The 13,455-nt window shown below is 49.8% G+C and overlaps 1 protein-coding gene across 2 annotated transcripts; it reads right to left on the reverse strand.

Moving 5' to 3' along the window:
• Nucleotides 1-312: 312 nt before the first annotated feature.
• Nucleotides 313-10,083, reverse strand: Anxa9 (annexin A9). Of its 2 annotated transcripts, XM_037206893.1 has the most exons (14): nucleotides 9,925-10,083; nucleotides 9,716-9,777; nucleotides 8,974-9,064; nucleotides 8,527-8,623; nucleotides 6,955-7,049; nucleotides 6,649-6,762; nucleotides 6,352-6,442; nucleotides 4,981-5,060; nucleotides 4,774-4,833; nucleotides 3,858-3,942; nucleotides 3,620-3,715; nucleotides 3,466-3,524; nucleotides 788-910; nucleotides 313-403 (listed from the first exon to the last, which is right to left on the reverse strand). In XM_037206893.1, the coding sequence occupies exons 3-14, from the start codon at nucleotides 9,046-9,048 to the stop codon at nucleotides 341-343; spliced, it is 1,038 nt and encodes a 345-aa protein (XP_037062788.1). In that variant the 5' UTR covers nucleotides 9,049-9,064; nucleotides 9,716-9,777; nucleotides 9,925-10,083; the 3' UTR covers nucleotides 313-340. The 2 variants fall into 2 exon arrangements, with proteins under 2 accessions (XP_037062788.1, XP_028712056.1); XM_028856223.2 differs by lacking the exon at nucleotides 9,925-10,083 and having other exon boundaries at nucleotides 9,716-9,893.
• Between the last annotated feature and the right edge of the window lie 3,372 nt (nucleotides 10,084-13,455).

Raw genomic sequence — 13,455 nt, forward strand, 5'->3', positions numbered from 1 at the left:
CACCACTTTGAGATGAGGAGAATCCAAGGGTATCAAAGAAATTTAGAGCCAGGCGGTGGTGGTGCATGCCTTTAGTCCCAGCACTTGGAGGCAGAGCCAGGAGGATCTCTGTGAGTTCAAGGTCAGCCTGGTCTACAGAACGAGATCCAGGAAAGGCACCAAAACTACACAGAGAAACCCTGTCTCAAAAAAAAAAAAAAAAAGAAAGAAAGAAATTTAGAGGTCCAGCCTCCAGAGGAAGTTAGGGTATATGGTGTTCCTTGGGGGGTCTCCCATGTGTTCAACCAAATATGGGACTCTCAGACTCTTGAATGTCAGGTCAGGGTGGATCCAGAAGGTCTCAGATGTCTTCGGCTCTGCACAGAGCCAGTAGGGCAGAGTGATAATCCCCTCTGACTACATCCTGCAGGTGAGGGAATCAGTATTAGAAAAACTCAGTACCACCAGTCATGGTCCAACTTCTAACCCCACCTTGTGCTGAAAAATAGCTCATGACCGAGGAAAGACCTGCTCTCTGTTGCCTGGGTCCCACACTCAACGAAAGGAAAGTTGGGTGGAGCTGGGAGCTAGAGCGCCAGGGCTCCAGACATTGCCCGATTTAGTCTGGTTGTGGTGGCGTACCCTTTTAATCCCAGCACTTGGGCACTTGGGAAGCAGAGGCAGGTGGATCTCTGAGTTCGAGGCCAGCCTAGTCTATTGAATGGGTTCTAGGACAGCTTGGGCTACACAGAGAAACCCTGTCTTGAAGAGAGAGAGAGAAAGAGTGAGTGAGTGAGCTAAATTTCACCTGGAGAGAAGAATACAGAGACTTCCCAAATTTCTTCTTGAACTCAGCCCGGATGCTTAGAAGATCAGTCTCGCTTCGGGAGACGAGCACTCGCATCAGCACTTGGAAATTGGGCTCAGTTTCCTGGTAAAGAAACAGAGGGAGCGTGAGGCAGGTAGTTAGGGATAGTCTCTTTAAGGGTAAGGGGTGAATGGCATGCATGGGTGAGTAGGAACTAGAGGCAAGATAGAGTTAAGGAGAAGCAATAATCTCAGAGTCACTGTCTACACCCACAGAAGGATAATGAGTAAATATGTTTTCTGTCCTTTCTTTTTTGTGGTACTGGGGGGTACAGGGCCTTAAACATGCATTTATCACTGAGCTACATCCTCAGGCTTCTTCCTCCTCCTCTTACAGGATCTCAGCATATACCTCAGGCTAGCCTCAAATTCACAGAGTGCTGAGACTAAAGGTATTAGCCACCATGCCCAGCCCAGATCTGTTTCTATGTGTATGTGTGCATTTCTGTGCGAGTGTGTGCCACATGTGTGCAGATGCCTGTGGAGGTCAGAAGAGTGTCTTACATCCCGTGGAGCAGTTGTAAACTGCTGGACATGGGTCCAAGAACCAAACTTGGGTCCTCTGGAAGAGCAAGAAACTCTTAACCACTACGCCATCTCCCAGCTCCATGTTTTTTTTTTTTGACACAGTGTCTCATGTACCCTAGACTGACCTTTAACTCACAGAGATCCACTTACCTCTCTGCCTCTAGACTATTTGGATTTAAGGTATGGGCCACCATGCCTGACAAGCCTTGAACTCTTGGATCCTCTTGTTTCTGCTTCTCAAGTTCTGCGATTACAAGTGTGTGTCTCTTGGCTAGCCTGACTCCTAAAATATACCTGACGTTTTATGTCATATATATATATAATTATATGACATATACATAATTCCAATCTCATAATCCTAACATACTAAGCTGTGTTTGTTTCCTTTTCTGTGTGTGCCTCATGGGCTCTCCCACCAAGCCACTCAGGAACTCAGACGGATAACCACAGGTTTTCAAATGAATCCTGGTGTTGACTCATTATAATGAGCCAGGCTTTATCAGTTAAGTATAATAATAATCTGTTGTCAAGATGGAAATCTCTGGATGATTGAGCAAGGGCATAAGTAGACTGTCCTATGAATGAATGAATAGTCATCAATGGGGCATGATGCTGAAGGCTTCTCTGTCTGCCAAAATGTGATAACTTTTTCCAACCTTTCCTATATTACACTTCCTTTTTTATTTTTATTTATTTATTTTTGTTTTTTCAAGGCAGGGCTTCTCTGTGTAGCCTTGGCTGTCCTGGCACTTGATCTATAGACCAGGCTGGCCTTGAACTCAGAGATCTGCCAGCCTCTGCCTCTCCAGTGGATTAAAGGTATGTGCCATCACTGCCCAGCTATTACACTTCATATATATATATATATACTCAGAGGAGACCTAGTTTATCTAGGAGAATGACTAGATTCTGTTGGTATAATCACTCAAACCGTAGTGATCACTTTTTAGATAAATAATACACCAGGCACTATGTGTTGTTTTTGTTTTTCTTTTTTGAGACAGGGTCTCTCTCTCACAATGTAGCCCAGGCTGTCCTGGAACTCCCTGTACAGACCCAGCTGGTCTCAAACACAGATCCGCCTGCCTCTGCTCCCGAGTGCTGGGATTAAAGGCGTGCGCCCCCATGGCCCTGCGCCCCCACGGCCCTGCTCCCCGAGCATCTCATACAGTGGCGCAGAGATGGTCGTTGAGGGCTTGGGCTTATGCAGCAAGTGTTCTGCTACCACACCGTCCTCAAGCCTGAGGGTAAGAAACAGGCAAGAAGTCCAGCCAAGGTGGCCTGGCGCGGTGGCGCACACCTGTAGTCCCAGCACTCGGGAGGCAGAGCCAGGCAAATCTCTGTGAGTTCAAGGCCAGCCTGGGTTACATTGAGAAACCTTGTCCTGAAAAACCAAATAAATAAATAAACCTAGCCAATGTGGAGAAAGGAGGCCCAGGTTGCTCAGGGCATTCACCGTCTCTTTGTTCACGTTTTTTTCATCTAATTGAACAAGGACAGGGCATAGTTGTGAAGGTTAATTGAAATGTAAGTAATACGCTGGACACAGCTGCAAAGTACAAGAGGTCCTGGCTGGCCTAGGACTTACAGTGCGCCTCCTGCTTCTGCCTCCCGAGTCCTGGGATTATGGGCTTTCACCACCAGGCCCACCTATTATTATAGAGCAGTGGTTCTCAACCTGTGAGTTGCGACCCCTTTGGGAATCTAAAGACCATTTCAAAGGGGTCACATATCAGCTATCCTGCATGTCAGATATTTACATTATGATTACAGTTAGGAAGCAGCAATGAAATCATTTTATGGTTGGGGGTCAGCACATGAGGAACTGTATTCAAGGGTCGCAGCGTTAGGAGGGTTGAGGACCGCGGGGACAGTTACCACCCTCACCTCTGACAACACTGGACAATCTGTTTTGGGAACATAGACACTAAGACAGAGTTAAACTGTAGTGCCTTGAGGGTAACTTAGTTCTAACCGGAGCTCACTCCTCTCTACCCATGACAAGACAGTCTGTAAACAGGGAAGACTAGCTTGTAGGTTCCACCACGCTTGGATCTGAAGGGCAGGACCGGAAGCAGTATTGCCTCTTACCTGAAGGGCTTGGTGAAGTTTGTCAGCAAAGTACAGGGCTGTGTTTCTCATTATGGAAGCTAGAAGTGAAGGTGAGATGGCAGAGAGCCGTGGTCTAGGGCTACAGCGTCCCATCCCAGTAAAACCCCCCCATACATCCTGAGTAGGTACCTACCGAGGCTGAGCAGAGCCTGCTGAGCATCTCCATGGAAACAGTTCCGGATAGCATCCTCTAATTCTTGCCCAGTGCTTCTCCGATACTGATCAAATACTTTTGGTATGTGTAGGGAGTGGTCAGAAAGGTAAGTTGGTGTGGGGCGGTTACTCACCACAGGGAAGGGTGACTCTCCCCACCACTGGCTGCCACACTCATCAATAGAGCAAGCTGGGTGGGGATAAGGAAGCTTGGGTACCTCGGATAAGGTGTTCAGGACTCCGTTGGGTAAAGATCAGGACCCATTGACCTGCCATACTGGATCCTCCGGTCTGCTGGAGTGCCTAGGGAAGAGGAAGGCGTCCGTGAGGACTGGAGTATGATCATTGTTTGGAGCCTGGAAGCCATGGTTAGGATGTCCCCAAAGATCTGTGGTGAAGGAAATGGGACAGAGGGGAAAAGGGATAATGTAATCTCTGCACTAGGGAGGCAGAGGCAGGTGGATCTCTGAGTTGGAGGCCAGCCTGGTCTACATAATGAGTTCTAGGATAGCCAGAGAAACCCTGACTCAAAAAATTAAATAAGTAAAAATAATAAAAAGAGGCAGAATTAAGAAAGGGGCTCTAGCCGGGCGGTGGTGGCGCACACCTTTGATCCAGCACTTGGGAGACAGAAGCAGGTGGATCTCTGTGAGTTCAAGGCCAGCCTGGGCTACAAATTGAGTTCCAGGATAGCTAGAGCTACACAGAGAAACATTGTCTTGAAAAACAAAAACAAACAACGAAAAGAAAGAAAAAGAAAGGAAGGAAGGAAGGAAGAAAAAAGGAAAGAAAGAAAGAGGAAGGAAGGAAGAAAGAAAGACAGGGGCTCTACTTAGCTGCTCTCACAAGGAACTAATCCCCAAGAAGAGGAGGCTACTTGATCCAGTGCCCACAGGAGGGGAATCTGCCAGCAGATGAGATTGTATTCTCTGAGCTCGGGAGGCAGAGACGAAGATAGGGACAGGTTTGCAGCACAGAGGGGCCACGGGATCTGGGCCACAGAGGGGGGCCACGGGATCTGGGCCACAGAGGGGGGCCACGGGATCTGGGCCACAGAGGGGGGCCACGGGATCTGGACCCTCAGACATGGTACAAACCGTATATGGCTATGCAAGCTCAAGTCCTTTTGCTCACCCGGACATCTTGTTCTTCCAAGTTGTAGTCAATGATTCCAGAGTATCTCTCTCGGCCCCCCTAAGTGGAGACACTGTTCTCAGGTTTCGGGGAAGAGACCCTGATCTCTCCAAAGCTCTCCCTTGTCACAGGACGGCAGAACTCCCTAGTCTGGCCCATCCCCAGCCTGAGGAACACAACCCCCTTCCCTGGCAGCCCGAGCCTCACCTTGCTCAGGGCCAGGAGCAGGTCCTGCAAGATGCCATTGGTCTCAGTTCTGATATCTTCCTCAGCCTCCACCTGGAAATCTGGGGCAGGGGCAGGGGCCTTTTGACTCCCGAATTTTCCCAGGGTAGATAGCTTTAGGACTTGTCACGTGTTGGACAACTGGGCCCTCACAGTCCTCTTCCTTTTGTTTTCAAAGATTTGTGTTTTATTTATTTGGGGATTTGCCCAGAGAGGCTAGAGGTGCCCTTGGAGCTGGAGTTGCAGGGGGTTGTGAACCATCCGATGTGGGTGCTGGGAACCGAACTCAGGTCCTCCTGATGCTCTTAGCTGCTGCTCTAGCCCCCTAACTTTCCATCTATCTCCTAGGCAGAGCAGCTTGATGGCCGATGGTTCCCAGGATGGAAGACATGGGTGCCATCATGGCTACTCTGAAAACATTCCTAAGTTGTGAGCAGGTGGAAGTGGAGTCATCCCCAAACCTTCCCACTGGGAACTCCATCCGTTGTTAGACAACCAGGAGTAACTAGAGATAGGGGATCCCAGACCATGAAGCAAGTTGGTTAGGGCCAAGCCCTCTGTCCTCTGTTCAAGAAGTGGTGTGTGAGGTAGGGGGTGAAGCAGAGTGAGCAGGTGTGGGAAGACAGGAGAATGGAGACCCCAGGAGAGCCCTTGCCCAGCAGGCGCGGAAACCCTGGGTCCAATCTCTAGAGCAGAAAGAAAGGAGGAAGGAAGAGAGAAAAGGAAACGTCAGTCATGGAGGCCCAGGCCTGTAAGCCGAGCACTGGGGGGCTGAGTCAGGAGGGCCATGGATTCAAAGCATTTCATCTACGTGAAACTATAATGTCTCAGGAGAGGGGAAGAACCAAAAAAGAAAGATGGAAAGAGATCCAAGAGGAGCTCCCTGGAGGGAGGAGAGGGTTGAGAACACAGAGCAGCGTGAGCCGTCGAGTGAAAACTGAAGAAAGAGAGGATGTGATGGGCATGAGAGGAGGGTGGGAAAGCGGCTCCCAAATGAGGAGGTGAGGCGGGTCTGACAGGTGACCGTGTGACTTATAAAAGGTCACCTCCTGTCCCCCGGGCAGCAGCAAGGGGCTGCTGTTACAGTGCCTAACTAATGTCATTACTGTGAGGTTTGCCCTAGGGCTCCAGACTAAGTTAATCATTATTTCTCTTTAATGATCACCTGTGGCTCTCTCCCCTGGGGAGACTGAGGCACTGGCAGTGGAGGGGGGGGGGCGCGTGCTGGGAGCAGAGACCTTCGCAGAGGGAATAGAATTTGGTCAGTCAGGATCCCAGATCTTCAGGGACCGTCGGAAGGAGTGGATTGCCCCCACACCCTTCGACTCGTGGGGACCCCTCATACATTCCTACCGTGCTTATAAACTGCCAGGCACTCCTGCAGCTGGGGTGCTGCTCGGGTGGCCAGGATTTCCAAGGCCACATCCTCGGCAGAACCTGAGGCCTGCAAGAGATTGTGAGGCCACTTGACGACTGGACCGTACCGTTACCCAGCAAGATGGCAGACAGAGGGCTGGAGAGCAGCAGGCACTAGCAGGCACCCATAGGGTTGAGGGGTCTCTAGGCCCAGTCTCTGGAGGGGTCAAGGCCTGTCGGCCGCCTTCCTCTCGCTTGGTGTCCTTGTTCCCAGCAGCTGTCCTCTCCTGGTACCTTCAAGGCCGTCCTCAGTTCCTGGGCATCAAACTGGGCTGCGGGTTGTAGGAGGGCAACCACAATTTTTTCGAGGTGGCCAGAAAGTGCTGCCTGCAGAGACTTCAATAGGTCCTGCATACGTGGGCCACAGACAGACAGAGACAGAGACACAGGTCAAGGAAGGCCCCAGTCATGGGAAGCTTAGGCTGATTGTTATCCCAGCCTTGGCCACCAAGTCCCTGATTAGCCAAAGGGAGGGGCTGGCCATGGCTGGAGCTCAAGCCCTCCAGGGGGTCTCCACCCTGTCTGTCTCCAGCTCCCCACCTGTTTGGTTCGCTCTTGGAAGGCTCGAGAGATGAGCTGTCTCTGCTCTCTGCTCCGATTGGTCAGCACATCCACAATGGCGCTGTGGTCCACACCTGAACCAAGACAAAACCAGGCTGCCACCAGAGGAGTTCACAGTTGTGAATTCCCAACTCTTCCAGGAGGAGAAGACCAGGGGCTACTTCACCCCTGCTAACACTTGTTCTTAAGGAGATGCAAAGAAAATGTCAAAACACATTCAGAGAGCCGGCTGTAGGGGCGCACGCCCTTAATCCCAGCAATCAGGAGGATCTCTGTGAGTTCGAGACCAGCCTGGACTACAGAGTGAGTTCTAGGACGGCCAGAGCTACACACTGAAACCCTGTTTTGGGGGAAGGAGGAAAAGAAAAAAAAAAAAAAGAAAGGAAATAAATAAATAAATCTGACTCAAATCCTAATTCAGGCAAAAGTGGCCTAGTTATGGTGGTTCAAAAAAAAGGGAAGAAAAGAAAACCACAGATGAAATAAAAACATTTTTAAAGGGCTTTTTGGGTGGGGTCCATTAATTTGGCTTAGAATCCTGGCTCTCCTGCTATAAGCTATGTGACCTTGGGCAAGCTTCTTAATCTCTCTGGGCCCCGGTTTCCTCATGTGTGGAAGGGAAATAATAAGCCTGACCTGACAAGGGTGTTGTGAGAGGGAATGACACACCACCACAGAACTTGACATGCCAGAATCAGATATTTCAACAATACTCCCAGAACGTCACCAGCTCCACCTCCTTCAGGCTCCTTAAAAAGATGTTTTTAAAGCCAGGTGGTGGCGGCACATGTTTTAATCCTGGCACTCGGAGGCAGAGGCAGGTGGGTCTCTGAGTTCCGGGCCAGCCTGGTCTACAGAGTGAGTTCTAGGACAGCCAGGGCTACACAGAGAAACCTGTCTCAAAAAAAAAAAAAAAAAAAAAAAAAAAAAAAAAAAAAAAAAAGATAAAAAAAACCCATTTATTTAATAAGTGTGTGGTGGTGGGATGAGGAACACTAGCTATTCTTCCAGGGGACCCAGTTCAAGTCCCACATGGTGGCTTACAACCATCTGAAACTCCAGTTCCAGGGGCTCTGACCCCCTCTTCTGGCCTCTGTGGGCACCAGGCTTGCTTGTCACAGTATGCACAGACATAGATACGGGCAAAATAAACATACACATAAAATAAAAATAAAATACTAAAGTTTTCAAAAGAGAGAGAGGAAGGAAGAAAGAAGGAAGACAGACAGACAGAAGCAGACCAGCAGTGAGGCATGATGGCTCTCGCCTGTAATCCCATCACTTGGGAAACTGCTGCAGGAGGATTACTACAGATCTGAAGCCAGCTTGAGATATGGAATGAGACCCTGTCAGGTGTGGTGGCACACATCCTTGACCCCAGCACTGGAGAAGCAGATGCAGGTGGATATGAGTTGGAGGCCAGCCTAGTCTCCGTAGTGAGTCCAGGCTAGCTAGTGTTACAAATGAGACCCTATCTCACAATAAAATAATAAAATAAAAATCAGATCGACAATGAAAGGAAGACCCTAAACACCAAGGGCAGGAGCTTACCTTGGCCTGTAATGGCCTTCAGCAGCTTCTGAACATCCTTGTCCACACTGAAGCTCAAGAAAGTCCTGAGGGTGCCCAGGGTCCCCCAAGCTGCTGTCTGCAGGAGCATGAGAACATGGTATCATGAGGGGGAGCCTGCCTTCCCCCTCCCTCCATTGTGTCCCTTTACTGTGTGTGCATGGGGGGTCAGAGGACGAGGGGGTGCATATCTGCTTCCATGTGGGTCCTAGGGATCGAACTCGGGTCCTCAAGGCTTCCACCCAGCTGAGCTATCTCTCCAACGTCATTTCTACCTTCCTCTTCCCCAACATCTCCTGGCCCCTGAGTATTGTTGGGGCTGGAGGTGTGGCTCAGTGGGAGAGCACTAAGCTGTCAAGTATAAAGCAAGACCAATCACCAGCACCACTGAATAAATAAATACGTTTCTGAAGTCCCAACAGCCCGTACCTTGCTGGCAAGGCCCAGGGAGCTGAGGATCTCCTGGGTGAGGGATGTTCCCATCCTTCCACTGCTCACAGACATAGTTCAGCTGGCTTCCCTGCGGGAGGAGACAGGAGTTAGCTGAGGGAATGCCCCCCTTGGGCCTGCTGATGGCCTCTAACGTGGCCTGGACTCTCTCAATCCGTTCCTTTCCTTTGTGCAGAAAATAAATGAATGAATGATGGCGTATGGAACTGCTCTGCAGGCGTGAGGATGGAGGAGGAGGGAGATAGGAAGAGCCAACCTTCCCTGCTTTCTCCCTCCTTTCCTGAGCCAGGACTGGCTGGGGAGGCACTTACCAACCGTCTCCCTCCACCCAAGGCCCCTGAACCCTCAGTCTGAGATGATGCCCCTTCTGAGGCTCAGGTCCCTCCCTTTCCTGACTTCTCAGGCAGCTGAGGTGAGGTTGCAAAATGATGGACAGGTGGGAGACAGCTCCTGTCACACCTCCTCCCCACAGGTGAGCGCCAACCCCTACCTGAAGAGCTGCTTCCTGCCTGCCTGTCCCCCCCACACACACACACACCCGGAGTCTCAGGTGGGGTCTTCAGGTCCGCAAATGTATTCTGGGCTGATGGAGGCGTCCTCGTAGGCACATGAGTACCTGGGCATAGACTAGACTCTCTCACGCGGGGAAAGGGGCGCATCCCTCCTCCCTCAATCAGTAAGTTCTCCCTCCCCCAGAGAAGGGCTCCGTTCCAGGACTTACCCCAGAGGTGCCAGCGGTGAGGCGGGTGTTGTGGCCTGTGTGGGCACCAGCTCCTGTGTAGCCTGGTGGTGGAGAGGAGGAGTGAGGAGCCCCGGGTGAGCCGCCAGCCAGATGACCTCCCTGGCAGAGCAGCCCGGTTGTTGATTCTGACTCCAGCCCCTCCCAGACGTGGGAGAGGACCAGGCTGTACAGGGTCTACCAGCACACACCTCCCTGCCTAGCATCTCTCCTCCCAGGAACTGGTCCTTAACCCACGCAAGTGAACTCTGCTCAGCCTCTCAACTCAGCCAAGGACACAGGAGGCTTTGTGCGTTGCTCTCCCTGCGGGGCCAGGTTGGGACCACAGAAACCTAGCCTCCCGTCTTGCTTCTGACCTGGCCCTACCACTGACTCCAACTCCCTGGGGGTAAAGGGGGGGGGTTAAGGGGAATGTAGGTCAGGCAGGCTCCAGGCTGATTTCAAGGTTGATAGGGAAAAACCTGTTGGGACACATACCATCAGGGCACCCCAGCCTGCACCCCACAGGGGGTCCGGGCCCAGAAGTTCAGTGATTATGCCTCAGGAAAACCATCCACCAAGGGTGGGGAGGCGAGGGGATTGTTTCTATCTGTGGGGAAGGGAGGGCACACAGGTAATCAGGGGTGAGGGCAGAGCCACAGAGTCAGGAAAGAAAAATGCAGAGGGTGTTCCCTGTAGACCGGCACCGGCACCGTGGGAGCGCTGTGCTCCCAAAGGCCGCCAGCAGATGGAGGAGGATCCCAGGGCCCGGATTTCTCGGTCTCCTTCAGCCTCTTAGCTGCCAGCGTTCCTAGGCTGTTGAGGCTGCAGGTGATCCAGTCCCAACAGCTAAGCCTGAGGCTGTTGGCACACAGCAGCAGGTGCCCAATCCCTCTGAGCCTCAGGGATCCTAAGCGGTTGCTTAACCCTCGGGGCTGGCTCCGTAAGGCTTGGGGAGCCGTCTATTTCCTGCCTCCAGTCTTCCGCCTTTCTCCAAACCCAGGGTGGTCCTCCTTGGTCTCCCAGAAGCCCGGAAGGAGAGGGTTACAGTACATCTACTGCTACCCCACACAGGAAACGCCTGGGGACACGGGGAATGAAGTTCCGCGATGGCAATCATATTCTGATTTTCTCCCTCACTAAAGTGGAAAACATACTCCAATTTTAGAATCAAAGGATGTATGGTCAATCTCTAATTTCGAATTTATTTATTTGTTTGTTTGTTTTTTGAGACAGGGACTCTCTACATAGTCTGGACTGTCCTGGAACCTGCCGCTGCGTGCGCCACCACACCCAGCTATCTCTAATTCTTAAATTTTTCTTTTTCTTCTTTTCTCTTTTTGTTTCTTCTGTTTGTTTTTGTTTTTTTGAGACAGGGTTTCTCTGTGTCGCCCTGGTTGTCCTGAAACTGACTTTGTAGACCAGACTGGCCTCCAACTCAGAGATCCACCTGTCTCTCTGCCTCCTGAGTGCTTGGATCAAAGGTGTGCGTTGCCATGCCTGGATCCTTGAAATTTTCTTTATTGTGCATGTGTGCAGCTGAGAGAAAAACTCATGGGATAGCCCTCCCCTTCAGGCAGATGAGTTCCAAGGGTGTGAGCTCCAAGGTCAGTCTGTGGCAAGTGCCCTTACTGAGCTCTCTTGCTGGCCTTTTTTTGGTTTTGCTTGTTTGTTTGTGGGAAGATACAGGATTTTATTCTATAGCTCAGGCTAGCCTGGAACTCATGACGAAGCCCAGGTTGGCTTTGAGCTCACTATTCTCTTACCTCAGCTTCCAGTGCTGAGATTTCCAGGTGTGAGCCATCACCCCGAGTCTGCACTTGTTATAGCCTGTGATCTTAGCTAGACATCTCATAATCTCCACATGGAAAGGGCAGGGGAAACTGTAGGGCAGAGGAGAAGAGAGGCTGGTGCATCTGAGGCTGTTTCTTAGGAGGACTAAATGAGGCCACGTGTCATCCTGTCAGTTAGGGGTGTTAGATTAAATAAACAAAAATATACAACTCCCAGGTAAATTAGTCCAGATAAACAGTGAATGATTTGTTGGTAATAGTATGACCCAGATACTTAATGAATGTCATTACTTAGACTAACAGGTTATTTATTGTTTACCTGAAATTCTGCTCTAATAGGGTGGATAGCCTGGGCTGTACCTGGGAGCTCCGATAGGGCTCAGTCTCTGCACTTTGCTAAGGCTAAAGCTGCAGATCTAGACCTCCCAGGGTCAGAATTCTGACTTTCTGCATGATGCTGGACAGGTGCCTGAAGGTCCTGTGCTCAGTTTTCTTATCCTCAGAACAGAGCCCAGGGGCAAGGCTGCAGAGATGGCTCAGTAGATAAGAGCACTGGCTGTTCTTGCAGAGGATCAGGGTTCAATTCTCAACACCTACAAGGCAGCTTTCAACTGTCTGTAACTCCAGTTCTGGGGACCCAATGTCCCCTTCTTGCCTCTTTGGGCTCTACATGCACACGGTGTACAGATATACATGTAGTTGAAACATCCATATACATAAAATAAAAATAAAACCTTTTTCTTTTTTTCTTCCTTCCTTCCTTTCTTTCTTCCTTTCTTCCTTTCTTTCTCTCTCTTCCTTCCTTCCTTCCTCCCTTCCTTCCTTCCTTCTTTTCTTTCTTTCTTTCTTTTTTTTGAGACAAGGTCTTCTATGTAGTTCTGGCTTTCCTGGAACTTGCTATGTAGACCAGGTTGGCCTCAAACTCACAGAAATCCTCCTGCCTCTACCTCCCAAGTGTTGAGATTAAAGGCTTTTGCCACCACACCTGACTAAATACATCTTTAAACACGAAAGTAGACTGGATAAGAAGCTGAGTGACAGAAAGGCCCTGGGTTCCAATCTCAGCACTGAAAAACATAAACCTCTCTCAGATACACAAAAGGAGAAACCAGAGACTGGAGATAGAGTGGGATTAGCAGTTAAGAACACTTGTTTCTCCTACAGAGGACTTGGGCTCAGTCCCCAGGACCCACATGGTGGTTTACAATCATCCATAACTCTAGTACCAGGAGATGTGATGCCTTCTTCTGGCCTCTCCAGGCACCAAGTAAGCACACGTGGTGTGCACACATACATGTAGGTGAAACACACTCATATAAATAAAATAAATCTTCAAAAAAGAGTGTTTATCACTAATGACAGTCAATGTTGGAGAGGATGCAGAGCAAAGGGAACACTCCTCCACTGTTGGTGGGAATGTAAGCTTGTATAACCACTGTGGAAATCAGTATGGCGGTTTCTCAGAAAATCGGGAATCGATCTACCTCAAGACCCAGCCATACCACTCTTGGGCATATACCCAAGGAATGCTCAATCACACACAAAGATACATGCTCAACTATGTTCATAGCAGCACTATTCATAATAGCCAGAACCTGGAAACAACCTAGATGCCCGTCATCTGAAGAATGAATTAAGGAAATGTGGTACATATACACAATGGAGTACTACTCAGCAGAGAAAAACAATTACATCATGAAATTTGCGGGAAAATGGATGGAACTAGAAAATGTCATCCTGAGTGAGGTAAACCAAACTCAGAAGGACAAACATGGTATGTATTCATAAGTGGATACTAGATATAAAGCAAAGAACAATCAGACTGCAACCCACAGATCCAGGGAGGCTACATAGCAGGGAGGACCCTAGGATGACTGTGGCTTATAATAAGTTTTGGTTTTACTCAATTACTGGGCAAGCCTCAATCAAACATTTCACTTTAGGATAAGA

This window comes from Peromyscus leucopus, chromosome 6, assembly GCF_004664715.2.
Source record: "Peromyscus leucopus breed LL Stock chromosome 6, UCI_PerLeu_2.1, whole genome shotgun sequence".
In the NCBI taxonomy this organism is placed as follows: domain Eukaryota; kingdom Metazoa; phylum Chordata; class Mammalia; order Rodentia; family Cricetidae; genus Peromyscus; species Peromyscus leucopus.

Excerpts from the sequence above, each read along its gene's own strand:
- Anxa9 (XM_037206893.1), bottom strand. The coding sequence starts at position 9,048 with ATGTCTGTGAGCAGTGGAAGGATGGGAACATCCCTCACCCAGGAGATC. Across the intron at positions 7,050-8,526 it reads GAAGGCCATTACAGGCCAAG|GTGTGGACCACAGCGCCATT; the intron begins GTAAGCTCCTGC and ends GTCTTGGTTCAG. Across the intron at positions 404-787 it reads CTCTGTATTCTTCTCTCCAG|GATGTAGTCAGAGGGGATTA; the intron begins GTGAAATTTAGC and ends CCTCACCTGCAG.